At 37.7% G+C, this 27946-nt stretch overlaps 1 protein-coding gene across 1 annotated transcript; it reads left to right on the top strand.

Moving 5' to 3' along the window:
* Positions 1 to 27735, top strand: TRARG1 (trafficking regulator of GLUT4 (SLC2A4) 1). Its single transcript, XM_072430864.1, has 3 exons — positions 1 to 630; positions 17784 to 17913; positions 23564 to 27735. Exons 1-3 carry the CDS (start codon positions 229 to 231, stop codon positions 23572 to 23574), a joined length of 543 nt encoding a protein of 180 aa, XP_072286965.1. The 5' UTR covers positions 1 to 228; the 3' UTR covers positions 23575 to 27735.
* Positions 27736 to 27946: the final 211 nt, after the last annotated feature.

The following is a 27946-nucleotide window of genomic DNA, read 5'->3' as shown; positions in this document are numbered from 1 at the left end:
TCTAGCAAACAGAGCCTTACACAGGATCCTCCACCACCCAACTCTCCACTCAGCTCCACTGCTAGTAATCAGCATCTCCTCTCTGAGAAAGATCTTCACACTGCTAAGAGCTACTTCTCTAACTGGCTACATGGAATTTTAGCAGCTGTAAGAGAGAAGTTTATCACTTTTTTTTATTCTTGAATATTATACTGCAATAGGCAGTTGTGACGAGAGTCTAGCACCGTCATGGCCATAAACACAGATGCCCAATATGAGAAGGCGCTGGGGGGATCAGGAAACCCTCTCCCTGCGGAGGCACATGAGACTGAGAAACTCCTCACCTCTGCCACTGAAGCTAAAGAAGAGAATGGCATGAAGAAGTCTTTCTCAGTCACCATGTCCAGTGAGAAGTCCATAGGAGACCTAGACCAGAATGGGCACAGCCTGCCCTACAAGTCAGTGTCTGCAGGACAGCTGGAGTCAGCCCCCCTCTCCCCAAGCAGGGGTAGCCTTGCCAGGGCATCTTCTACAGCCACCACCACCGCCCAGGACCCAGGCAGGCCCACTGACTATTTGGTGCTGGCCATTTTCTCCTGCTTCTGCCCAGTTTGGCCGGTCAACATAGTGGCCCTGATCTTCTCCATCATGGTGAGTAATGTCCCAGATGGGAATTACATTTCATTTAGGTGAATGCACTCCAATCTACAGAAGAAACAACACAGAGGTTTTATAAAATGACAAATACAGCTCTTTCAAATGCTATATTTGAAAGAGCTGTATTTGCCATAATATATATATATATATATATTATTAACACCTCTATGATTAGCCTCTGATGGAAGCAGGCACTCCCCAACCCATGTCCTGCATGCGAGTTCTTAGGCAAGGAACTTAAACCCATTTGGTGAATTCCTGCCCTGGAACAAGTATGCAGTACTTGGGTCAGGGAATGGCTGCTTCCATCAAAGCTTAAGCACACAGGTGTTTTCATCTCCGTTTGTCTAACCTTATATCCCTAAGCAGCAGAAAACATGCCAAATTCAACACAAACCACACCCAGCAAAATAATGATAATTTAAATTCTCTTTACTATGTACCATGCATGCAAAATATTTTATAAATTTGCCTAAATATTAGACTTATATAAAAAGGGGGGATCACTGTTCTGTGACCCCCTTGGTGATGTTCTTCCACTGATCTGACAGTTCTAAAATGATGCAACATGAAATCTGATTGGTTGTAATGAGTTAGTGCACTTTGCATATCCTAATTAATTTCTACTTTTTAATTAAGAATGTAATTTTTTGATGTATGGTATTGTATTTTAGGAGAGAGCGTTCTCTCCATCTTTTTGCATTCCCATATATTATAGCGCTATGCCTTCCTGGTAAAGGCTGGGTTTGGCATCGTGCCCCTTTAGCTTTGCTTGGGAGCATGTGCTGCTCAATGTAGCAAATTACAAATGCTGCTTCTGTTAATGGAATATGGCAAGGCTCAGACTCCTCCCTGATGCTTCCCGCATCCAATATACTTTTGACCATCTCAGCATTTAAAGATTGAGTCTGTTGTATTAATCAGAGCAGGAAACAGGGAGGGATGATGTGTGACAAGCATGTGGAGATTTATGTGCCATTGTTAGCAGCTTTTCACAATAAATAATTTAACCCATACTACACTCACACAACTTCTATTAACAGACTGTAATAGGTTCGCACATTGTCAGCAGCCCTCATCTTTTCCAATAATTTCACTTTCAGCTGGCTTTGTCTAGTGATGACAATATTGGTTGTCTATATTACACCCTGGGGTATACAGCAGGTGAAGACAACATCATTGTTTGTCAGCTGGACAGCATTGAATTCTGCACAGGGAAATGTATGTAGTTGTTAGATGAACCTATTCCTATCTGAATGTCCAATTCTCAACTTGGCGTGCATGTATTTATTATAATTATACCAGGTATGTAAATTAATCTGTCCCAAAATAACAGCTTGGAGTTATTCTTTTCTATCCAATACACAATTTTAATTGTTTTGAAAGAGAAAGCCTTTTAAAAACTGCATTTGTGTAATTTATTATTTACCCGAACAGTTATAGATTGCTGACTGTTAATGAGACAAGGTGGTATTTATTGAAAGATGAAAACTGATTGGTTGTTGTACACTGCACATTTTCATTATCATTGCACTTTGCATTGCTTGGTTTAATAGGACGTATGTACATATTGGTGGTATATATACTGTCTTTATCAGAGGCAAATTACAAAATACTCCAAAACTAAACTAATGTAATATTTTGTGTAGCCCTGGGAATTCCATATAATGATAACATTTAAATATTACACCAAGTAAAGCAATCCTGAAGATGAATAATTATTAATTTTTAATTTGATAGCCAAGAGCTAGGAAGGCTGCCCATGTTATGTAAATGGGAATCCTATAAAAAATAATGGAATTCCATGCAATCTATTGGGAGGTCACATGGATGTGATTGTTTAAGCTGCACAGAGGTCCAGTCCGGTGCCTGGAGGGTGGAAAGGGCCTTTAATGCCCTCATAAAACACTGCTATTGATTGCCAGATAGATGTGGATCAATAATTAGAGCTCTGGGATTTACATCAGAGAAGTAGACTTGGTTGGGTTGCATTTTCACATCCATTCACTTCTGCTGCTGTGGCATGGAAAAAAAAAGATACCTTTTCATACAGATGAACTGTAAAAAAAATATTATCATGTACGTGTTGACAGCGGCTGCAGTAATTGTGTGACAGGGGTCATTGTAGTCACTCCATTTTCCATCCTCAATAATGATAATTAGATATAATTATGACAAGGTATACATATCAACAGTCACAATGCACATACCATGCTGTTCACTTAAAAAAATAAGTCTGAAGGGCCAGCAAAACAGAAAGTTGTAGATAACTTTGCTTTAGACATGGTTGATTTTTCAACCATTTGAAGAAAAATTTGGTCATAATAATATATCATATATATAATATATATATATATATAATTGATCATAATAATTAATTAATAACTGATATATATGATCGGTCATATTGATTAATTCATATTGATATATAAATAATATATATATGAGTTTTTTTTAGTAAGGGAGTGCGCAGTGTCAAACCCCATAGCAACAAATTGATTTTAATTTACTATCATCAGATCAATAAAAGTTAATATCTGATTGCTTGCTATAGGTTACCATACTTTTGCAGAACACTATACATCTTATTCAGTAATCATTTTGGAGACAGAAGTGTATTCCTGCTAAGTCAGCTGATTTAATTTTGTATAGCTTTGTTATACTGTTAACTGTCTGCCCAAAGAAACGATTATTTAGGTATTTGTAATGGTGCCTATAGATATTACAATAGATATTGACACCTGTTCTAGTGATCATAGGCACCATCAAATGTGAGCAGACTTCCAAGATTGACCAATCCTGGGCAAAGGATTGGTCGTCTGAGTTAGATTTTCACAGCCATTTAACATTTATGTCTAAAGCTGGGTACACACATGTGCAATAATTGTTGTTGGAAAGGATCTTTCACGATCCTTTCCAACGACTAAGAACTGCACGATGCATGAGGAGTGTTGTACATACAGCAGCGTTCTGCTGTATGCAGAGGAAAGAGGGAGAACGACGGAGCGGCACCCCGCTGTGCGCTCCCCCCCCTTTGCTTTCATTACGATCGTTCGACGTCCATTGTCTGTTGATCCGCTAGGACAGTCGATCGGACGATGGATGACGGGCGATGTACACATGCCAGATTCTCATCCGATATCGGTCCTGAGACAATTATCGGACAAGAAGCATTGCAAGTGTGTACCTAGCCTAAGACTGGTGCCAGCTGTGTCTGCTTAGGGGCCAAGACAATTTGGAGGTCAGTGAGGATTTATACCCTCTGTGCTTCATCTCAAAATTTTGCCCAGCTTGCTGCATACCATTCCCACAGCCTTAGAAAGAGACCCGAACAATGTAAAAGGTTTTACTTCATTTTTTTACTAAAGAAATCTTAGATCAGCTATACAAAGACCATTATATGACTAACTACAAGAAACGTTGGCGTCTTTATCGAAGCAGTCATGCAGCATCTATAGTGTAGAGAATTTGTATTTATTTCCCATTTTGTATTAGATTGACCTAAGACACATTACTTTGTATAGTGCAAACAATACTACTATAGTATTGTAGTGCAAACAATACTACTATAATACTAATAGTACTGCTCCCAAGAAGCTTACGGTCTGCTAGAATCATACAATCACATACAGAAAATCTGGAGATTTGGGTGAAAGTTAGCAAATCTATAGAACACTAACAAAAATCTGGGCAGAATATACAAACTCCAAGCAGTTTGGGATGTGGGAACAGACTTCAGATATGACAGGATGGTATAGCTAAACACAAGCCAGCAACTTCTATAACTTTATATGATCGTCTCTATATATCCTTCAAAAGCCTTTCCCCAATATTTGATGCCCCTACAACTTTAAAGTTCATGAAAGATACTTGTATCTTGTTTGTAAAACATTAACTACTTTATTGTCACACATAACATTTAAATCTGTCGAAGATTCCATCATTTACGCTCAGTGATATGAAAAGTGAGTGCTGATATAAAAAGGTGACGTCTCATTGAATATTATCATGAATGATCACATCACAAGAGCTTCATTTATTTTTTTTTAAGAGATGTGATGGGTCTAAGAATGTTGTTTATTTTATCTCTGTGAAAATCAAGCTCTGCTTTATAGGCAGGAATAAAATAATCACTAAAAATATTAAAATGTGGCCATGTGTTGGGTAAACAGGACATTTTCTAGGGGTATTAGAGTTGCATTCCTAAAGAAAAGTGAAACATGAAGGATTACTAACCAGAATAGTAACTATTGTGGTAACTTTTGCCTATTCCTCGCCCCCAGCCTGTCTTGATAATGAAGATAGATACATAGACAAGAATAACATAAGATGCAGCATGAGATGATATGGGAGGCTCAGGAGGAGCTGTCCATGGTCCTGTTTCCCATAAACTCATATTTGATTTTTCTGAAGCACTTCACTTGATCATTGACTCATTGTGAAAAGAAGTTATAAATAATTAAGCAAACAATGGTACTAATTAGCACACCTAGTGTAGCTGGGATAATAGTTCTGCGCAAAACCATGAAAGCACTAAAAGAGCTGCAATGGGCTGACCAGGCGTCGACAAATCACACCATCATTAAGTTGGCACAGAATGTAGTCTTTAATTAGATTACTGCCGAAGGTCGTGGAAAGACCAAAGATTCTTGTTTAATCACATATTATTGCTGAAATCATCCTCTGCTTTGTTGTTGTTTTTTTTAACATTTATCTGTGCAATTTCATTTACAGTAATTAATAACTGCATATCATGCCTATGTATTGACTAGGTTTCCAGGATATTGGGCAACTCTGGCTGACACTTGCTGATAGCTCATTTTGAAGTGATGGGTTGCCTTGTCTCAGGAATGAATCACAGATACTGATCAGACATACCAATCTGGTGTGGTAGGCCTGGCAGGAATTTCATTTGCAGACTGCTTTTGCCAAGTCCTGAGTCTTTGCATTGCACTATAAGTTCACCTAGTAGGGGAGTCTTACTTAAAATCCAAGTAGGCAAATCACTGTCCAACTGTACGAGGCATTTAACCTGGCCTTCAATATTTCTTGCACAATTCCCAGCGCCCAGCATGGCTACCCTGAAATAACCTGCACACCATACCCAACACCCTCCCAAACTGACTCCACATTGTAAGGGGAAAGTACAACGTATTATTTATATACATAGGTATCCTATATCCTAGCATCCTAAGACAAAATACATTTTTACTCACAGCTTGAGGCAATGCAATCTATATTTTTTTATATACATTTTTATTTTTTATATATGTATATAAATGCAAATAATTTCATGAGCATGTATTTGTTCACATATTTTATTATTTATTGTTTTTTAGCATAAGTATAAGAGGAGCAATTGCCTTGACTCTTTGCTCTGCTTTGCCTTTTCACTAGCGGGTTCTGGCATCTGTTTTGTCAAGCAAGAAAGTAATTTAAATTTATTATTCCTCTCATCTGAAGTCTGTGGTTTTACTAAAACCCTCTCTAAGTGGCCTGTCCTGTGATTGATTTTATTGCCTTAGTTATTTGGAATGCTGATTTTAGTGTCTGACAACAAGCAAGGCATTAGGCGGTGCATTTACAGATTTGTATATGCGGTATAATGTTCTGTAAATTATAACCGAGGAGTTCAGTGGGCATGTGAATGTACAACACAAGATGGGGTCATTTATAAAGGTCTTGTGGATTACAGGGTGGGTATTACAAGGGTAAACAATTCAGTATCATACTCTAAAACCCAAATTTACACAGAATGACATATGTCAGCTCATAGACGTGAATGGATACTGACCAAGATGGATGGGCACACATAGAGACAAAACCGACAATCATTGATAGACATCGGGTTCACAAGAGTCCATTGAGTGCTATGCACTATACACAGCACTGCTATATGCATTGTTACCTATCCCATATGGGCTGCCTAACAATCATAAAATATTCTGTGCTATTCAATTTATTTCCACAATTTTTTTTTGTTTTGCGGTTTTACCTGCTAAATGATTTACATTTATGTTCTTTTTCTGATATTTTCACTGTGCCACACACCACAACCCTGGAATTTTCTTGGCTATAGTTTGGTGCCACTTTCAAATATTTGTCTTCCTCCAATCTGTGACTGGACACTGAAAGGAAAAGTAGCAGATGTCTCCTATCAACTTGCTCCTTTTAAGCACATGAGCACTTTAGCACAACTAATTGTTTCCTTTTGTTGCTTCTCCCTCTCTTAGTATGGGCTTTGTTGTACAGGAATTGCAGATAGATAGCCATATAAAGTCAAATTTAGATACTTACACTGCTTGCATTAAAATACATAACTGCTATAATCTGTGTTTTTATATATCTGTCTGGAGTTCAGCCTAAATGTATTATCAAAACAGACATACGTATGTACTCTGGTTGCAGGGCCAGCTCAAGGGCATGATGACTTAAGAAACAACCCCGACCACAGACTGCCAAAAGTCCCAATTAGGAGGGCAATATGTTATAATGGCAACAAGATATTTCCTATTTACAGCTTGTCCTTATTATCCGCAGCAAGCAAAACTGCCCGCAGACACGGGACCGGCTCATGTTGTGATGTAAAATCATTGACAGTATTAGCTGGATTCCCATCATGTTGTTTAACTTGTGTACAACATGGAATTATTTAGGGTCAGGCCAAACATTAACCCATCCTGCACTTTTTTTACTTATCAAATATACTCATCTAAGTTTGCTGTCCAGGTCCATCATTGGTGCCATTTTGGGGCATGGTAAACCTTTAATCTAATTTGCCAGACAGTCCCCAATGGTCCCTTCACTTCTGCAGACTCTTCTGGTTTTAAGGAGGACTTCTTCGCTGAACAACTAATAGAATGTGTCATGGCCTTACAGGTAATGCCATCCAGGCAAAGACCACATTTACTGTAAACGGAAGAAGGCAATTTGGGAGTAAAGCATTTAGGTAAATAAAAAATATATATTTTTTGGTAATGCCAACTATTAGTGAGCAGGTGGTGAGTGGTGGGTTGGGGTGGAGGAGGGGGAGCCCAGATATCAGCTTTTAAAAAGACATGCCTGTGTTCTGGATTAAGTAATTCCCTAATAAAAAAAGACCGTAGCACATTTGTGAAATAAACAAACATTATAGATGCCACTTTACTATCTTAAGATGAACACTATTTATTTAGGAATGAACAAAACTAATTGTTACCTCTTGGTATATTTCCTTTATGAGCCAAAGTTAGTTTAGCATTATTTCTGCAATTTAATCTTATGTTAAGTCTCCCGGGGACTCCTGTGATAAGATACCTCCACTAGAATTGACGGTTTGATCCCATTACTGCACTCATTACAATACCAAATAACGTCATATCTTCCTATGGATTTCAGAGAAAATATTTGGAGAGACTGGCAGCTCTGTTAGGGCTGGTGAAATCTTGCCATTGGAGTTCTTCAAAGACATAAGATGTGGGTTGGTGTTCCATTCTGGCCGTACCCACCTGAGGGGCAATAGCACCTTTGGTTACAGATTATTATTATTAATAAACATATTACGCAGCCCTGTACATTAAATAGGGGCTGCAAATGACATACAAATACAGACAATGACACAGGAGGAGGAGAAGACCCTGACCTGAAGAGCTTACAATCTAGGAGAGGACTGTAACTTTAGGATGTAACTGGATGAACACTTGGCATAATGTGTATGTCTGAACTTTCTCTAGCTTCCCTTGTCACTGAAGGTGCCATCTTCTGCAATAGTTCTCCTTCATCCAATATTCTACTTTTTATGCCCTCTTTGTTGGCACCAAGACACTTGTGTAACAAGCCGTGATGTGGCAATTCTATTTCATCTATATTGAATACAACCTATCGATAATTGCTGGATAATTCAGAAATGGGATTTACCATATTTGTGTGTACCCAGACTCCAACTCTTTTTATTGGTAACTTTATTGTTTTTATTTCCATACATGTATTATGCCTTTATTATAATAGATGCCCGTAGTGCATGAACTATAAAATATGTAATTATAGCTTCAATGAATAGAATAGTCCTGGATAACTAGTAAAACAAGTGAATCAAGGAATCTATGGAGATTCCAGACATCTGCTCACACACACAAGTTCCTTTCTGGCTGCCTAATATATAATCAATCAGAATAAACTTATCCAAGGCACATCTTAATCTGCTGCTTCTTTTATACATAGCTAGTAGACAGCAGTAAGCTTGCAGTGAGTGTGTTTGGGAATGCCAGTCATGCATCACAAATAGAAAATACAATACATAGAAGCTTCCCAACTCAGCACAAAAGGTGGCCTCTGTGTAGCATTAAAAACACATTAATTCAGTTCTGCAATTATTTATGTACCATTAAATTCATCCTATATTGGAAAAAGTGTAAGTGTCTCACTTTGGCCTGGTAATAGTCTCCTGTAAAACCAGTACAGCAGGACTGGAGTGGGAGAAGAAGGAGCAGCAGAAGGATCCAATCACTGCATGTGCTGACAAAGAGCATATTGATAGTAACGAAGGACAGAATGACAGAGAGATAAGCCCATTACTGTGTTAATTCCGCTTTTACTGCCCAGTCACAGGCTGGGGATGATCAAGGGCAGTTTGGGCTCAATACAAGTAGGCTGAATGAAGCTGGACATCAGACCAAGGACATCCTGTATTGCAGGGGAAAGCTCCAAATTTCAAGTAAACATTGCAATAAACTGCTATTTTATCTTTTAATGATTTATTCATTTTTCTTTTGGCTGGAGTTCTGTTTATTTCAGTTTAATGTTAAAAGTTTTTACACTTGTAAATATGTAACCTTCAATAAAATAATATTTAGTAATCCTGCCAGGGGTAGGAGCTGTCATGGGGTGACAACCATCTTCTATTCCATCCAGGTTCTACCAGGCCTAGGTATTTCTTTCAGGACATGCTGCTGATATTTAATTTGAATATTCACAGCATTTTATATTGGTAAACTAAAAGTTAAAAACTTCTTTGAAGGGATTCAAGGAGTTAATTTGGCTGGTGAAGCCAGATTACCCTTTTTGCAAATGAATGCAGCAGAAAAGTCCTGCTGTCTGCTGGCACAATTTCCCTGTGTCTACAACCAACTGGCAATAATACTTCAAGATTTACAAGTCATTTCATTTGTGTCTTATACAACTAACTGTGAATTTGTCTGTGGCCAAGAAAATGTCAATATCGTTTCGTGGAAGTGGCCCATATCAATGGATCCAAGATTAAATGTTTATCACTAAGCATAGATGAATACTGAGATTATTATTATATTTATTTGTATATCAGTTTACAAGGCATTATATAGGGTGTTATAATACAAATCTGTAATCCGCTTGGTTTACTTTAAACTCTATATCCCATGGACAACTAGCGATCTGATTTGATATATTACATCTGCAAAGGAAATCTTTAATTGTGCTACTTGGGCTTAAAAATGAAAGCAACTAAAAAACAGAAAAATTCTTTATTAAATGTGTTATTGTTCATGAGAAAGAATAATAATTGTTTAGATCCCATTTTAAGATTGTATACCCAAAGCATCCAGTGGCTCCAAAAACATTATACAGTAAAAGGATTTGTGAGGGCTTCTAACATATTTTGGGCTCCTTCGCAATGGTTAGCATATAACCATACTGAGGCACACAATTGTGTTACAGTGCAACCATCTGCGTCCCTTATCCAAGCTAGACTAAGCTGCAAAGGTAATTGGGTACCAAAGGGTTTACCGTGTTGGATTGGAACCACTTTGTGCACCAATTTACATGTGGTTGTATTGCAGTGGATCATGGTGCAGTTCCTGGAAGCAATAAATCGCTTCTGGGCACATGGCCATTGTTTTCCTCCCCTGGATGAAGAACCGCCCGGCTACTACAAACGCAAAGCCAGTGCCTGAAAATGTATTGACCTGTGGTACAGTTTGCTGCTCCTGGGCAGCAGTTTGTAATGCACCAGGGAGAGGCTAACCATGTAGTTTCCCATCGCAAATATAAAAAAGCCTAATGCAATTTTGTGTTTCTATTTGGGTGAATATAAAGGTGACTATAGATGTAGGAGGACAGCCGGATGTTTCATTGTGACCTAAACATCTTGCTGAACATGTTTAAAAGGATGGATGTGAAAGGTAATGCCAGAGAGCTTTGGCACATCTCAGTGGAAACATCAGCAATTATACAATTGTTTATTACTTCTTACTTACAGTCTTAGTGACGGGCAACCGTTTTATCTGTTAGCATTGGTATTCAGTGCACTGACAGATTACCTATATTTTAGTTTCGCTGGGAAATATGACCAAAGGTGAAGAATTACTAAAAACAGAAATGTTAGGCAGATAGCCAAACGTAGGAACACCAGAACAAAGTGAGGACAGTGGGATGACCACTGGTGGATATAGTCAACAAATGTCCTCTGAGCAAGAGCAATTGTTGCCCCCACCCTGGTTCAACTGTTGACCAAGAATGTATAGATTTTTGCTATGCAAAGATTTATAGTATCAAAGGTACAGCTTGACGGAGAAAAAAGGATGTTTGGTTATATAAACAACAGTAGAATTGTCCTTATTGTAAAGATTTACATAATGTTATCAGGGAAAAACAACATATAAAGCAAAAGAAAATTAATAACACTATGTGACTAGGGATGAGCGAGTGGGTTTTTAAAACTCGATCTAGCAACGAATTCAACCGTTTTCGCTTACCGAAATTGTAGGCGAGAATGGCCTGTGTAAATTCTTCAGACGAGATACAATTTTTTTGAAAAAAAAAAAAATTGTGGCCTGTGCTGAACAAAGAATGCAGCCATGGCTGCATTTATTGATCAGCTCAGTGTGCGACCCCCGGCACTAGAGGTTAAATGGGGACAAGTCTCCCCATTCAAAACCTCTAGTGCTCTCTGACTGGCTGAGGAAAAGAAAATCCTGATGAGGCACAAGCACCTGGGTAATTAACCTCTAGTGCCCGGGGATCGCAAACAGAAGGATTCCCATGGCTGCATGAATGAATGGAGCCCTGGAATTCCTCCTGTACTGATTTCCTGGAACTTCGGATGGGTTTGCGAAATCGGTTCGCCCAAATTTCGGGGAGCCATCAGAAGTTCCAGGAAATTTTGACGAGAATGCAGGAGGCATTTTCGCTTATCCCTATATGTGATCTCAGCTGTACACCAACATGGACAACCCGAGGGTGAAATTTAAGAATCCAGAGGGTAACTTATTACTTTAGAAAATTTGGAGCTTACTTTGAAGTCCTGAAGCCAGTGGAGAAATGCACAAGTAGTTGTTCCTGGCATATTCCATTTACAAGAGTGACCTAATAAAAGTATTATTCAGCTGAGAAGCCTCTTATTTCTAACATATTTTCTTCCTTTTTGTGAACATAGTGGAATATCTTATCTCTTAGCTAATTTAGAGAACCTTAGAACATAGAGACTCTTTAGCCAAGTGAATGTTCACTTAGATTACTGACTATGGTCTAGATTTTCAACTACAGTGGGATGTTCATTCTATTACTTTGATTAGGTGAATCCTCCTATTTCTAATGTATATCTGGATTTACCAATGTTTACCTGTACCAGTACAGTGCATTTATGGCAGATTAATCTCTATTGCTCATTGTCATGCCAATTTAATAATTCTAGAAATGAAGATACGTGGAGTGAATATGGACAAATTTAAACTAGAAAATATATTAAAATGTTCCCAGAAGTGTATATTTGTGGGCTTTAGCGCCAGAGCCACAGAAGTGGATCGACCTGAACGTGGACCACTTTTAGGTTTCTATGATCAGGGAGATCATCATTGCACAAAGGGGCAGGTGATGTCCCTTCCGAAATAAAGCCGAACACCTGCCTGACCGCTCTGGGTATTTGGCAAAAAAGCTGAGATGCGCATACATTTCATCAGCTTTGGTTGCCAGGATACCCAGCAATCCTGGTTTCCTTTCCTGTGCTGGAAATGAATGAATTTACGCCATTCTGGACAGATCAGTCAAGGAAGTCATCAATCAATGGTCATCAGGAAGAGGAGAAAGAAGAGGATGGTGGTGCCATATGAAGGAACAATGACAAGTGATTATTGCAGGGTTTAATTCTGCCTAAAGTGACAGATGCAGGAATACCTTTTGAGTATCAATTGAAAAACTAAGAGCCTAAGAGTTGCCTAATAACATAACAGTGAGCATTCACATTGGCATTGGTGCTGTTGTTGGGGTGGCAGTGCTTCCTACTATGTAACTCCCTGATGAATGGTAATATATTGGGTACTGTACAATATGGATGGAAGAGAAGAAGGTGCCAGGACTTGAGATAGTGACGTGGGGGCACCGGAGATATGATGGGCTTTCCATTAGTATAAATACACTCTAAATTGTAGAAAACATAGGCATTAAGATAATAAGAGAAATATATACCATAAACCATTCTGCCAGCAGGACGTATCCTATCGTAGAGAAAATACAGGTTTCAGAGCATACCAGGTCTAAATCAGTTCACACAAATAATTAAAATTGTAAAGCTGATCCTGCTAAATATTGTTTTATTGTGAATGAGTCATTCACAGGAATGTAATTATTCATACGAGAACAATAATTACATAATAAGACCCAGAACAAAACAGTGCTCAAATCTCTGTGGTATAGAAAAGAGATGCAACTGAAAGAAAAGTCAAAACTGAACTTTGGGCACAAACTTTTATTTCCCTATATTTCTTGATAGCCACCAAGAATATAAATCCACTTTGTGTGCAAGAAATGCCTTTGCGGTGCATAACAGGTTCTGTTTATCACAAGTGATGCATGTAAAGCTCTATGTTTGTTGGCATTTATACTGACCATACTTTCGTTTTAATTGGCTCTTGTTTATGTTTTTTTGTGTTACTGTTATGTTCTGAAAACTTTAATAAAAATATTGAAATACAAGAAATGCCTTTGCAAACCTGGAATTACCTTGTAAAAGTAGTGGTGATGGTGTTACTGTCCTGCACATAGAAGAGAGACGAGCTGCTAGAGGGACTACAGTCTGGCTTCAGTAAACTAGAAGGGGGATACAAGACCAGTAACCATTCACTAAGAGAGTGAGTGGAACTGAAAGGTCTTTATTACAGGGAGCTCCTGCACAGAGGAAAGTGCAGGAATGGTTTCTTGCTGGATTACTGCACATATCTGGGTAAAATACTTAACACATTCCAATAGGAATACCCATAGCTCTTGTTTTTAGAAAATCTTGTTTTACTCTGGTTTCCAATATCTTACCCTTGGTTTAGCAGCTCTTTGGTCATAGTCTTCTGCATTTTCCATTATGAAAAACAAATAAAAACCCTTTTATGGAGAGTGAATTACCACCATAATAACAACAACAGAAAGAGGGCACAATGGAACAGAGATGTACTCATTGTCTTCTGTGCGATATTTAGAAGATGATAGCAGATGAGTCAGGATGTATTTTTTCTACCTGATATTGTATGCTTTTTAATAAAAGTATCTCTCATGCACTGTCCCAAATCCAATAAGAATGATACAACAATAACTTATTTCAGTCTGATAAACGATTGCATCTTCAGTTATGAAAAAATAAGAAAGCATTATATCTTTACTTAAACAGTAGCCAGAAATAAAGGTGATATGCCTGAACAAGTGTCACATACAAAAGACATTGTGTAATGTAAATCCTTAATAATTAATTAAAAAAATGCAGATTTTTCACATGAAAAAAGAAAGTAGATATAAGCACATTTCCTAGCACTTCAAATCCATGACTAGATTTGGATGTTCCAAATTTGGGGCCAATGATTAGGGACTCCTTAGGGAATATGAAGGTGGAGCATGCCTTATTTATATCTCAAATATTTCAGATATCCAGGGTTCTCTTTGCTATTGATGTGTGTGGTCATTATGCCAAGATCAAGGGTTATCTTAAGGAATTCAGAAATAAGGGTTGTGTATGTCTATGCAATTATCAAGGGATGTAAAAAGATAACCAAATATTAAAAAAAACATCATTCTATTGTATCATCTGTCTAAAAGCTGAAGTTAAAGGAGAAATGGATCTCAAAACATGACAATGATTAACAGCACACAAATATACCAAGAAAAAAAGAAATTAAAATTTAAAGATTGGCCAAAGTCCTGATTTAAATCCCATTGAAGTGTTGTTGGGGGATTTAAAATTCTTTCTTACAAATTACTGTAATTCCATCAAAATATATTACATTTATTAGAAGATAATATTTTCATATAGATGTAATGTTTGCCTGTAGTTTGGAAAAAGTAAACAATTTCCATGAGATTTACTTGGTTTTGAAACTTTTGGAAGCAAATATGTTACAAATACCCTAATTGCCAAGGTAACTTTTGTCCCTTCACACTTAATGGAGCCATCCAAAGTGCCATTGATAACCCAGCAAATATTGTAAGAAGCTAGTGCCTATCACGTCTATAGCTACTATAAATGCCATATTACAGCCATTAACATATCATCACCTTTTCAAATCGTTTTCCTGGAGAAATATATTTTGATAACGGAATGTGGTATAACAAATTCTTGGGGCAAGGAAAACACTTTAAGTACGGTAGTCCAACCCTTATATATGCTGATGATGATTCCCTAGATAAAGAATTATAGCACAGTTAATTCAACCTGTTGAGGAAACATACACAATGATACAAAGTTTTCCGTTTGTTTGCATTCTTCCACTTTTTAAAACTAGAATGAATACAGTTTCTGTATTTTCCTCTTTACCGAGCACAATGCCATCAGACCAACATACAGTCTGGAGATGATGGGTTATTGATAAGATAGTTACATCTTCCAGTTCACTACAATGGTTCAAGGTAGCAAACTGTGAACAAACAAACCGGATAGTAAAATACCTGTCCTTAAATTTGTCATAAATTGCTTCAATACATTATCAACATATTCTTTACAGTGTAAATTGTATTTCTGTTCTGTAATATACTGGAGAGAATAGATAGAGAACAATAAGGTAAAAAAAGCAATGTTTTGAAGTTTGTAAAAACTTTTTAAATGTATTCGTTCCCACTACAGAACAAAATGTACCCTCTGTTTTCTGAAACTAATTGCTGTAAAGGTAGAACAAGCAAAACAACCCAAGAGTAACAACACAGAGTGACACAGCTCCGCTGGTTTGGGATCCTTGAAAGTTGGAACATTTGCAATTGTGAATTAATGAATTATGATTGCCAGTAAAGAGACTGTGAACAAATTAGAAACAGTTTGTTTTAATGTAAATTGTGTAAAACAAATATGACTAAAACATTGTGTTCACCTTGTAAATGGATGATAACATGAAATATAAAAGAAGCAAAAAGCTCTTATAAATTGGCAAGGGAGAAGATGCTGTATGAAAACCATTTTGTATCTCAGTCTAGGCATTCAAAGAGTCATGAAGGAGCAATGTAATTGAGGATAAACAGATGTCTCACTAACTATTGTCATTAAACTAAGCATATATGAATGGATTTCAAGTTTTCAGTTTGATTACCTGTTTTTTATCAATGCCTACCATTTTTTGTAAATCAATTAATCAATTAATCAATCAATCAATCACACTATCAGACACTGCACTCAATGCACAGATGGTTCTTTAGTATCAGTTCAGTGAAATTCAAATTAAATACCGCTTCTTCACTTGATCAGTTTTTTAATGAATGAAAATAAATAAATTATGAATGAATATAAATAAATTTATATGTACATGCTTCCAAATTTTGTTTGCACAGAAACTGTTGGAAAAGTCCGAAAAGACCCATCGTGTTCCTATTTATTCAACAGAAATTTTCTATGTGGCCTGGTCTAAGTTCCTTCAGTTTACGCTGTATGTTGATTGCTTTAGGTCAGTGGTCGCCAACCTTTTCCAACCTACGGACCACTAAATGCATGAACTCCGGACCACGAATGCACGTGGAGCCATGTGTCACTCATAGGGGAAGAAACTTCCCCCACAGTGATTTCATACCGACAGAACCTGCCCACTATCCCATCGCAGGTCTGAGCCTGTGATGGGAGAATGGGTGGGTTGTGTCCAGAAACACAATCTGAACACCACTCTCAGCCTACAATCTGTATGGGAGACATGGTCCACGGCTCTGGCTGGTGCACCCCCCAGCGGGGTCTTTTTCCTGACAGAGCCGCGGACCACCAAAATTTTCTCGCCAAACACCGGTTGGCGACTGCTGGTTTAGGTTGATTGAATTAAGAAATAAAAAATGATTTATGATTGGTTTTAAAAATAGATGGGCATCTCAGAATAACAAAAAACTGAATAATAAAAACGACCCGTATATAACCATCTTAAAGTTAGACATACACAAATCAAATTTAATGTGACTGGTTTTCCAATATTTTTTAGACCTGTAAATTATAAATACTGACTGTTTATGGAAAATCAAATATGTGGTCAGTTATTTAGTCTTGATTCTTTGGAATTGATCAAATTGCAAATCACTCCTGAGAGAATAAAAAGTTGAGGGTTTTGTTAATTGGATTCATTTATTAATTAAATTATATTTAAAAAACTCTATTGATTTGAGCAGTGGACTCTTCTGAATCAGAGCTTACCAATAAGCAGTTAAAAAAGCAATAAGCTTTTCCTATTTTAAAGCTATAGCCTATATTGGTGGGATGGACCTCTGCAAAGAAGCCACTGCTTCCCCCACAGAGTTTCCTACTGCTTTAATTATAAAACAAACCATAATTTATTATTTTAAAACAGGGTTCCATAGCAAAATCATTGTTCTCAAAAACACTTGAACAAATTCTTTACAATATTTGATGAGAGGCATTTGAACTATTTACTATGCTGGCAGATTGTGCCGGAATATTCTAAAACATAAAACATTATTCATTCATTTGTTTCATTTTAGACCTTTTCTATATTATTTGTTATGAGCAGCACACATTTTTCTATCAAAAAGACAAAAAGAGAAATATGATCTAATTTTAAAGACGGATATTCTAGGTTAGGATTAACACATAATTATATAATAAAAATATAAAATAAATAACATAATTTTACCTCATCAGAAGAAGCTCACCCAGTGATAAATAATAAATAGGACTGTTTTGTGTAATAAAAAAAGAGCAAATGGCTTTACAGTAACAATTTCTCTTTGTGGTTTCTTCCTAGTCAAGGAACAGCTTACAGCAGGGTGATGTGGATGGAGCTCGGAGATTAGGACGCCTGGCCAGACTGCTGAGTGTGGTATCCATCTTGCTGGGGATCCTCATCATCGTTCTTTGTGCCCTCAGTCTCACCGGTGAGCTAAAATTCTTCTAAGGTGTATGAGCCACCTATATGCAATGCAGAATTCATTTGTGGTTTATGAATTAAAGTAGGTGCAAATTGTATCTAAAGCAACAAAATATCTGCCTTTATGACACTTAGGTGAGGACTATGCTTAAAAGCTAGATCCATGCAAAGTTAGTTAACTGGATCAAACTTTGCTTCCTATTGTTTGGGGGTAACTGCTAGGTAGATCCCTGTATCGGAGATCCACTAGACATGGGTATTACAAATAATTTTCACCCTCACTGTTGACCGTTTTTGTATTAAATACACTGCCTGCCCAAAAAAAGGTCATACATTCTAATATTTAATTATATCACCTTTAGCTTTGATCACGGCGGGGATTCATAATTATAATATTTCAATAAGCATTCACTTTTCACCAAGATCTTCTATTGATGACGAGAGTTTCAGACCCCTGTGTAAAGTCTTTTCCAGCTCATCCCAAAGTTTCTCAGTAGTTCTGGACTCTGTATCAATCCATATGTGAAAATGATGTCTCATGCCCCCTGATCCACACTTTCACAATTACAACCTGATAAATCCTGGCATTGTCATCTTCGAAAACACCCATGTCATCAGGGGAAAAAAAATCATTAATGAAAAAACCTGGTGATTCAGTATATTCAGATAGTCAGCTGACCTTTTTTGGGGGGACATAATGTTCCTAAACCTAGACCTGAGCAAGTGACTCAACCCCAGATCACAATACTGCACCCACAGACTTGGGGACAGTATATATGCAATTAGTAAGAAGATTGAGCCTCCTTATTGCATCACAAAAAAATAAATATTGTCTGCTACTTGGTCTAAACCCTTTGTCCTATACTAAATCAAGTGCGCTGAATCCAAATCTGATTTTGCCTAGGACATCAGGATCTTAAGTAAATTACGCATATAGACTCAATTAGCTACATTCTCTCGTTCCGCAGTTACTATGTAATCTCTATACAGAACTAACTTTTGCATCATAGTTCTATGACAAAAATGTAGTTTTATGTTGCAACAACATATACAATTACACATAATTCACCTGAGTCCTTGTTCAACACATGTACACTTCAGAAGTGTTTCAGGCACTTTTGCGTTTGTCGCTGTCTAACGTTGCAGAAACCAGCAGTAGTCGCCCATCATGTTGGGGTTGCACCGGCCTCGATATCTTGTTTTCATGTCCTGGTGGAGCCTCTCCCTTGTTCATCACCCAACTTTGGTGGGAAGAAGTCCAGATGGGAATGTAAGAAATGAATTTTAAATGACATTTGGCAGCCAAGTTGATGGTATGCTGTTAGCATGATGTTCACAAGTTCAGCATAGTTTTCAGCTTGCTGGTTGCCCAGAAAGTTTTGTGCAACTAGCACAAATGAATCCCAAGCAGCAAGTTCAAGTGGGTTGAGTCTGTCTCTGAATGTGGCATTACGCATCAAACTGCGGATTTGGGGACCAACAAAAATGACTGCTTTCAGTTTACCATCTGTTATATCTTTTCCAAACTTGTCCTTTAGATACTGAAATCTGGAACCATCACGATGTATTGCAACAACAAAGTTTTTCATTAAGTTTTTCATAAAGGGGCGAAAGGTAAACTTTCTGTGAATCAATGAGTGACTTATGCTTCACGCTGTACTGGCCAATAGTGTATTCAGGTCTGTGTGGCCATTCTTTTACTTAGCAATGGTTGCTGTCATCACAACTGTTGCACAGGCGCAGAAAGCACAAATATTTTGTATATCCCAATTGAAGCCCAAGAAGGAGTGCCACCACCTTCAGGTCCTCAAAAACATTCCACCTGTGTTCTGAATAGATAATTAATTTCAAAATTACCTCCATGGATTCATATGTCTCTTTCATTCCCTCGGCATGAGCAAGAGGAACCTTTATACAGCAATACAGCTTTAAAACTTGCTTTGCCTGAGTCTATGAACAATCTCTACTGCTCTGGTTTGTATTCGCATCCTAACTCCATCATCAGACCACTCACGTCGGTACAGAAGAAAATGTCGTTTTCCAGCTTGTAATAACCTGCAAACTTTGTGTGACAATCACGAAAATGTGAAGTTATCATACCTTATTGTAGCAAATTCTACTCCTTTAATCTGGTGGCTAACAGTTCGGATTTATCTTTTGACAAAGACATTTCCCTTACTAGATCATCTAAATCTGATTGGCTTTTAAAACGTGCCTTAACCTCTTCAAATTGGGGTTCATAACATTCATTAACATCAACATCATCGTCCTGTTCTTCATCCAACATGTCACTGTCAGTAACAACAGATGTAGGAGGGACTGGCACGGAATTCTCTGCATCCTGTGACACTGGCTTCAGAGCACATTCACAATCAGGATAGACAATGATTTGATTTAGTCTTAGAAAACCCAGCAATTTTCCTCATACAGAAGTAGCAGTCCTAGTGATGGTCTTTTGGCTCACGCTAAACCATAGGCACAGCAAAAGGCATTTTATTACTTTTCCCATTCCACCATTGTGTTAGGCCAGCGTAACACACCTGACAGCAGATATGAGGTGCCGAGCTTTTATCCTGATCTCCAATTTCACATCCAAAGTAAAACTTGAAAGCAAATCTCACCTTGTTCAGGTTCTTGCGTTGATCACACAGGGTATATTTGCCACAAATGTAGGAAAAATTGAAAATTAACACAGCTGTGCCTACTAATCTTTAGCTCAAAACAGACTCACTATGTCCTATCTGTACTATCCAATAAGATGGTTTCGCACTAGAGACAAGCCCTTGGTCCATCCGGCCTTATATACCTAATTCTGACGTTAGCTCACTGACTTGCCCCAGGGCTGCAGGAACATGCATGCCACCAGGGGGCGTGATTCAGCTGAGGTGGCAGCAGGCATAGTGATAGCTGCAACTGTTATATAGTTCCCATGTAAAAATACATTACCCAAATACTGACCATTTGAACAGCTATAGCACGCCTATAACCTAAAATCTGTACGTGATAGGCAAATTATGAGTTCAGATTTGGAATCAGCACTTTCAATATCATGTAAATCACATGTGTTATTCCCATTAGCAAAATCGTTGTTGTGCACTGTTATTATTCTTGGTCTTACAAAAGGTAAATGAGTGGAGCTGGTAGGGACCATCATTGGTATGGCATGCAATAGAAGAAGTGGTTAAACTTCACCCAGGACTGACCAATACAGTTTATGTAAATACTTTTAATGGATTAGGATTGTTCCTGCCTTTCATAAATTATTACCTGTATAACAATGAAGGTCACCTGTCAGTCTGAAACTGCCACTCTTGATCCATGCCATCTAGCAAAAAAGATTGTCCTCACTATATATTTCTTGTATCAATCACTTCTAATAGAAAAGTCATCTTAAAGGAAAAAGTTAATTCATTAATAATAGAAAAGCTCTGATATCGCATCTTTCATGTCATCAGTGCATTTCAGAAAATGCCTGAAAGGAACCATCAACTTACACTTGCAAATATTTCCGACAGTGTTCCAAGCCATTTTGTAAATCATTACAGTAAAATAGATAGCAATAAATCAGATAGAATATATAACAAAGCACAGAGTACTTAGTAAAGGTGACTTTGTTCATTCCTAGGTTGATCATAGTGTCCCTGAAGGCACAGCGATCAAGGCCATAATACAACCATATATATAAGTCAAAAGTGTGTAAGTTTGAAGAAGGGACCAGAAATGAGAGTCATCAGGCCACAGCAAAACATCTTGATGCATTTACTATTTTACCCCCATAATGTAATCTTTCCCAATTATTTGGTACATAGCATTTGCTAAAGGGTCATTGCAGTTTTGAAGCACAAAGCTCTATATGTCTCACAGTCGTTGCCCAGCATATTAATATGTAATATGTAATAATATATTATGTAAATAGACCTCAAGCAACACACAAAGTGGAAGTGCTCCATTCCATTTGGGAGTCCTAGCATAATTGCCCATGGACAGGCACTGTTCTTAGATTTTGATGAGCTGTCCATTATTTCTGCTGTAGGAATCAAAACACTGATAGGTATTATACAGTATCTGTATCTGAGCTCTGTTCATTTTAGCATTATGCTTTGCTGACAGCACTATATATTTTTCTAGGATTATTCTTTTCTGTGGAAGTGTTAGCAAATTACTTTTTGTAGTAAAGTAGCAAATGACACAATACTTTATGGATGTGGAGAAATATGTCATCGAGGTTGTAACTTACATGGTTGGGTTGCAGATATGAGAACATAATTTGGAAACAATGACATACACTTTTATCCAGGACTGTCCTACCAAGACACAAAATGGGAGTTTTGTCTCAGATTCCTTTAGGGTAACATGAGATGTGGTCTTTACATTATGGTCCTATGGTCTCTAAGGTAGATCCTGATAGTGTGGGCCAGTGGTCGCCTTTTCAGACCTACGGTCCACTAAATTATTGGCTCCAGACCACACATGTGGGGGGAGCTGTGTGTCCCCTAAAGGGGAAGAAACTTCTCCCATAGTGACATCATAGTTCCAGAACTCAGAGACACAACCCGCCCACCGCCCTGAGCCTGCGATCCATATGGAAGACATGGTCCGTGGCTCTGGCCGGTGCGCACCCTCCAGAGTTGTGGACCACCAAAGATTTATCGCAGACCACGGGTTGGCGACTGCTGGTGTAGGATACAGGAAGATGATAAGGATACAGGAAGAGAATAACATTCTGGAAACCCTTTCTATAAATACTGTATCCTCAGCTTACAGTACATTAGTATGGTGGCCAGTGGGAAGAATGTCACCCTTACAGATAGCCAAAAAGATCAATGTTGTCACTTCAACTGACCTGAGAGGCAAACTGCTCATAACTTAAGGAACCCCTGGTGATCTCCGGAGAAACCCTGGTTGGGAAACACTGCTAGAGACGATAGGTATGAACTGTCCAACATTTGGAGGTCCTGACCTTGCTTTGAACAAATTTTTCTTTCTGTTTCCAGTTCAATTGCCCTTTATTTTGAAGTCTAGACCATTGTAATAAAGCAATACTATTTAACTATTTCCATACCTTTAGTGCATTTTTCTTTTGTAATGCCAGAATAAAATGTTGAAACCAGCTGACAAAAGCAATGCAGACATAGAATAGGTTATATATTCTCTACGGCTGGCTGTTTTTCCTATTCTAGTATCTAATCCTTTTGTAGGCAGCAGAATAACCCATGGTATTCAGAAGCCTGTGTTCCCCAAAGGATATTACAACTTGAGATGCCAAGCAAAGTTAAAATGATTCCTTTCTTTTTCTTTTTTAATTCTATTTACTTCAGGTAGGGGTGTGTTCTTATTTTGTAATATATGATGTCTCTTTTTCCCTTCATAGAAAGTTGGGATATGCAGTAGATGGAAATTATGTAGTAGTGCAGTAGTATGGAAATTCACATGTACATTCCTGTACTTTTTATCTGATAGTGATTTTACAAATACCACCTACAAACACCAGGACAGAGCTTTACACTACATGGGTCAGCAATGTCAATGATGCTTAAACATAATTGTATCTAGTCAATATATATCTATATCGAATGTGTATTTTTTAGATGCATGCATTCCTATCTTTTGCACAGTAATTGCTATGATTTATTGTCTGTCATTTGTCTCCTTTACAGTTTTCCATTAAAGTTTGCTGATGAGCTGGGGCTCTGAGGGAAATCGGGAAGCGGCCTGCCTTTCCTTCACTCGTTGACACCTCCTCACTGCAAGAGAACCTTTCACTTTGGAGGCTTGCTGGAGGAAGGAGCAGGCCCAGCTCTTTCCAAGATCCAAGGGATTGCATGCGGCACTTTACACGCCCTTGGGAATTGAAATAAGAAAGAGATTCAGGAGCACAGCACATAATGAGAGGGACTTGCAAAAACGGAAACAGAGAGATGCCTTGAGGCTGCCCTCCTAACAGAAATACCTAATGATGGACAGTGTACGGAGTGGCATCTGGGAACTGGCATTCAGGTGATGGCACAAAACCATTTTTTATTTCCAGCTTTTGTATCAAAGGAATGAAAGCTATTGTCTGTAATCAATAATAAAGCTGAAAACTGCCACATATAGGGTCGAAATTGGGAAAGAACCTCTCATGGCGGAATGTCATGTGACCTCCCCCTGTTTTGGATGATACTGCTTCCTCGCTGACAAAATGGAACAGGACTTTTAATCTCTTTTTTAGTATTTTTGATGGGCAATTTAACACAAACTCAGAAACCGAAAAAAAACTGACCATTTTGCATGGATGCTGGTCCTTGCTGCTGTAAGCACCTCTTTTCCTTTGCTTGCATCTAGTCCACGCTGTAATATACTGTAAATATGAGTAAAGCTATCACTGTTGGAGCATTGCTTATGCAAAGAGAACACCAAGCACTTGTTAGGTAACAGGTATATCCAGTAGTTGCAGGATATGTATCATCCTGATGTACACTATTAGGGTCATGGTCTCAAGAGAAATTAAAAAAATCACATATCATAGGAATAAAATACAATGTCTAATACAAACATTAATGAAAAATGTTCAATAGTTACCTGAACAAAAGACAGTCATATCATATTCTGTTAATATGATAAAATAACAGGGCAATCGACACATGGCCCCTGCAGGAATACTTAACAGTCCTGACTTGTGTGTAACACCTAGGAGTTTTTTTACCTACCCTAAATCAAATGAAAAACCTTGTGATATTTTCGTTGATGCTGAACACTGTTGGTTTTCAGGTTCCAAAATCTGCTGGCCAGCTGTATACGGTGCAGATTAAAGCAACCTTGAGGGTTCTAAAACTCAGCCTTTATTTGGAACAACACAACTACCCCTCAGGAAAAATTGCTTGTGTCCCCACTAAAAACAGGTGATCAGTAGGTATTCCTAATAAAGAGGCCTCCACTCATCAGTAACTGTGTAATACCTTCAGAATTCAAATTGCTTTTGCAAAGTAAATAAAGGTAATAAATAAGGAAAAAAGAGGTGTTTTATAGGCTAAAGATTGTGTGTTGGTCAAATGGTAAATACATTACATTGTGACATTGCTTGTATACGTTTGTTTTTCCAACGCCCAATAACATGTGGGTTTGGGATTGCCAGGCTAGACAAAGTATAACTAAACTGGTTTAACTGAAAAACATAAAAACCATTTGAGTTGTATAAATGTCTTGTTACCCAACACGTTTTGCCTATTGTTTTCCTCAGGTGTATATATAGACGTGAATAGTTTTGCATGTAGTTATAGGTAAGTATATAGCAATGATTACAGAAGATAAAAAAATGAATTGAGAGTGACTGGTGCACAAAAAGGAGTTCAAAACTTGGGAGAATTCCCAAGAAAGTATTGGGCTGTGGGGTTTAATCCTTGTCTTAGGTTGAAGTAGGAACTTGGTCCATTAATCTAAATCTTAGAAGTTGACCAACGTTCTAGGATATGTTATGAAACAGCAGATATTCTGGAGTGCAGCTGGTGGAGGGGGTTGCAATAGCCTTATTTTTTATTACCTTTATTTACTTTATTATTAAGGGGTGGCTATACCAATGTTCATATATGTAAAAGAGAGTTAGAAAAAACACATTATTTCTGCTTTTGTAAAGTGAAAACACTCCTTTGAAATCTGTGTCTAATCCTAAATTCCCATGCTGATGACAGACATGAAATACAGATGCCTACATTTCTTCTAGAAGGTGCTAAAAGTCTTGAACCTTCTGCATCCTGGGATGTAAATTTTGACTTTAAAATTAGTTCATGGCCCTACCCTTTCTGCCCTCCGAGGAGCACCATTTATGTTTAGGTTTTCCATTACATTGCTGAACCAATGAGTAGATTTAGTATTCAGAAGATTGTACAATTCCTATGTAAGGTCACTATTTTCATTACCAGAGTGTCCAGGGTTTAAGGACTCCTGGTGTGCTCTTGCAGATGTTGGTAGGTAAAGCTTTACAACTTTTTTACTAGCTTAATTATCTTAACAGCCTAATTTATACATTTTAATTAAGAATACATAGGATAGTATATGATAAAGGAAAACTTGCTTTATACTTGATCATGTGTAGGGCATATAGTAAACCAATCCTGGTCTACATGTTTTCTACCTAACTGGCCCAAATCTCTTATGACCAACGTTTCCCACAAGACACGAGTGATCTACCAAGGACCAACACGCCTAGTTCTCATAAAACAATCTTTCCTTACTTATGTTATGTAACTTTCTATGTTATCCATCTGGATATGAAGCTGAGAATATTCACTATAACTATTAAAAAAAAGACAACACAATTGATTTGACATAGTGCTTTGGGTACACACATCCATTACAGGTCAAGGGTATTTATAAGTAGGCATGAGAATCAAGATCTTCCTAAGTCACATTGACAGCAGTCAGCGTTGTCTGTGGTTTTTCATTCATCTCTTGGAAAAAAGTATGTTACTGAAGGTCACTACACATGTCATTGCAGGTCCACAAATTGACAGATTAAGAACACAGCTTTTTATGTCCACTGGTTAATAGTGCTCAGACAAATAGAGGTCCAAGCCAATGGCAGCTGTCAATATAATTGTAGAAAGGTGTGAGTAAAAACCACATCTTCATTCTAAAAGGTGTGTGCAGTTGCCTAAATTGAAGGCTGGCCAGTTTTCCTAGAGGGAAAGATAAGCTAATATATAAGTTAATACTAAGATTAGTGGTATAGTGTGTTATAACCCAAAAGAAGAAATTAGATACTTCCCTCGGCAATTTACACCATACATAAAAACAAAGAATCATTTCTGACTGTATGATTAACTATGAGCAATAACAACTTAGATATGCAACTACATAGTATTTGTTTGGTATTTTTTATATCTATTACATAACAGTTGATTTATATTGCATTCTTGAAGTTACCACTATATGTAATGTCAAAAAACCTTGATAAATTATAAAGTGGGTGTAAAATCACTTTGGCCAATGGGTGCTATATTAGGGATCACAGTTGACCCCAGGAATTACCTGCCATTCTCTTTGATATGTACATGCATTTGTGAAAATCCCACAGTCAGACACCTAAATCTGTAAAGATTTCAGTTCCTTACATTGAAACTTTGACCCCTGTCTTCCAGTGTCCCACAGTGCAATTATAATATTCCAGTATATAGGTGGCATCCGTGACCAACAGTATGGGAAGTGGAAAGAGCTTTTGAATTCAGATCTGAACTTTCAGTTTTGGGTTGACACTGCCCTAATTGCTTATCTAAATATTTATTTACCATATGTAATATAAGAAAATATTTTGCCAAAGTGTACTTTAGTTGTATTAATTATTAAATTATTAATAAATGTTCTGCAATCAAATACATACTATAACATTTATACAAGTCACCTTTGGTTATTTAAAGGCAACAGAAAGCTCACCAGTAACACTTAGTAACTTCCATATTCTTGTTTATGAGGAAATCAGCCTTTACTACTCGAAGAAGATATAAAATGCAGGCATACGAGCATATATTTGCCAAAATGAGGTGCAATGCAGGCAGGGAAGAATGCCATGAAGAAGGAGGCAGCATGGCTCTGATCCAACCCTTGCTAAACAGTGGCATGGCTGATAAACATTAGCAACACTCCCTACAATTCTCCTGTAGCATATGCAGCTGACTTTCCCTCTGAACAGTGATGTCTCTCCTTAGAATCCTACTTAGTTCAGACTACCAACAGTAGCATGCGCATTTTACAATCTGAATCCCAACTGCCAAAATACAAGGGCATGTTATTAGGATTATACAGTATATATGGGGAGGAAATGAGGGATTAAATGCATTCCATTTTGTATTTTGGCATGAAAGAAATAAAGTTTGACAATGCATGGGACAATTGTCTGCAGTCTCATCCTTTCCTTTGCCTCCAGGGTTACAGCAGTAAAAGACTTGGTTTCGCTGTGTTTACCAGGCACTTGTGTGTGATGCTTTTGGCAGCAGCTCCAGAGAACGAATGTGCAGTGGAATGGAAGATGTCGGATGCTGGCCAAGCTTGCAATATATCAATGGTAT

This window comes from Pyxicephalus adspersus, chromosome 1 (assembly GCF_032062135.1).
Source record: "Pyxicephalus adspersus chromosome 1, UCB_Pads_2.0, whole genome shotgun sequence".
Classification (NCBI taxonomy): Eukaryota; Metazoa; Chordata; class Amphibia; order Anura; family Pyxicephalidae; genus Pyxicephalus; species Pyxicephalus adspersus.
This window is presented reverse-complemented; position numbering and strand designations above follow the sequence as displayed.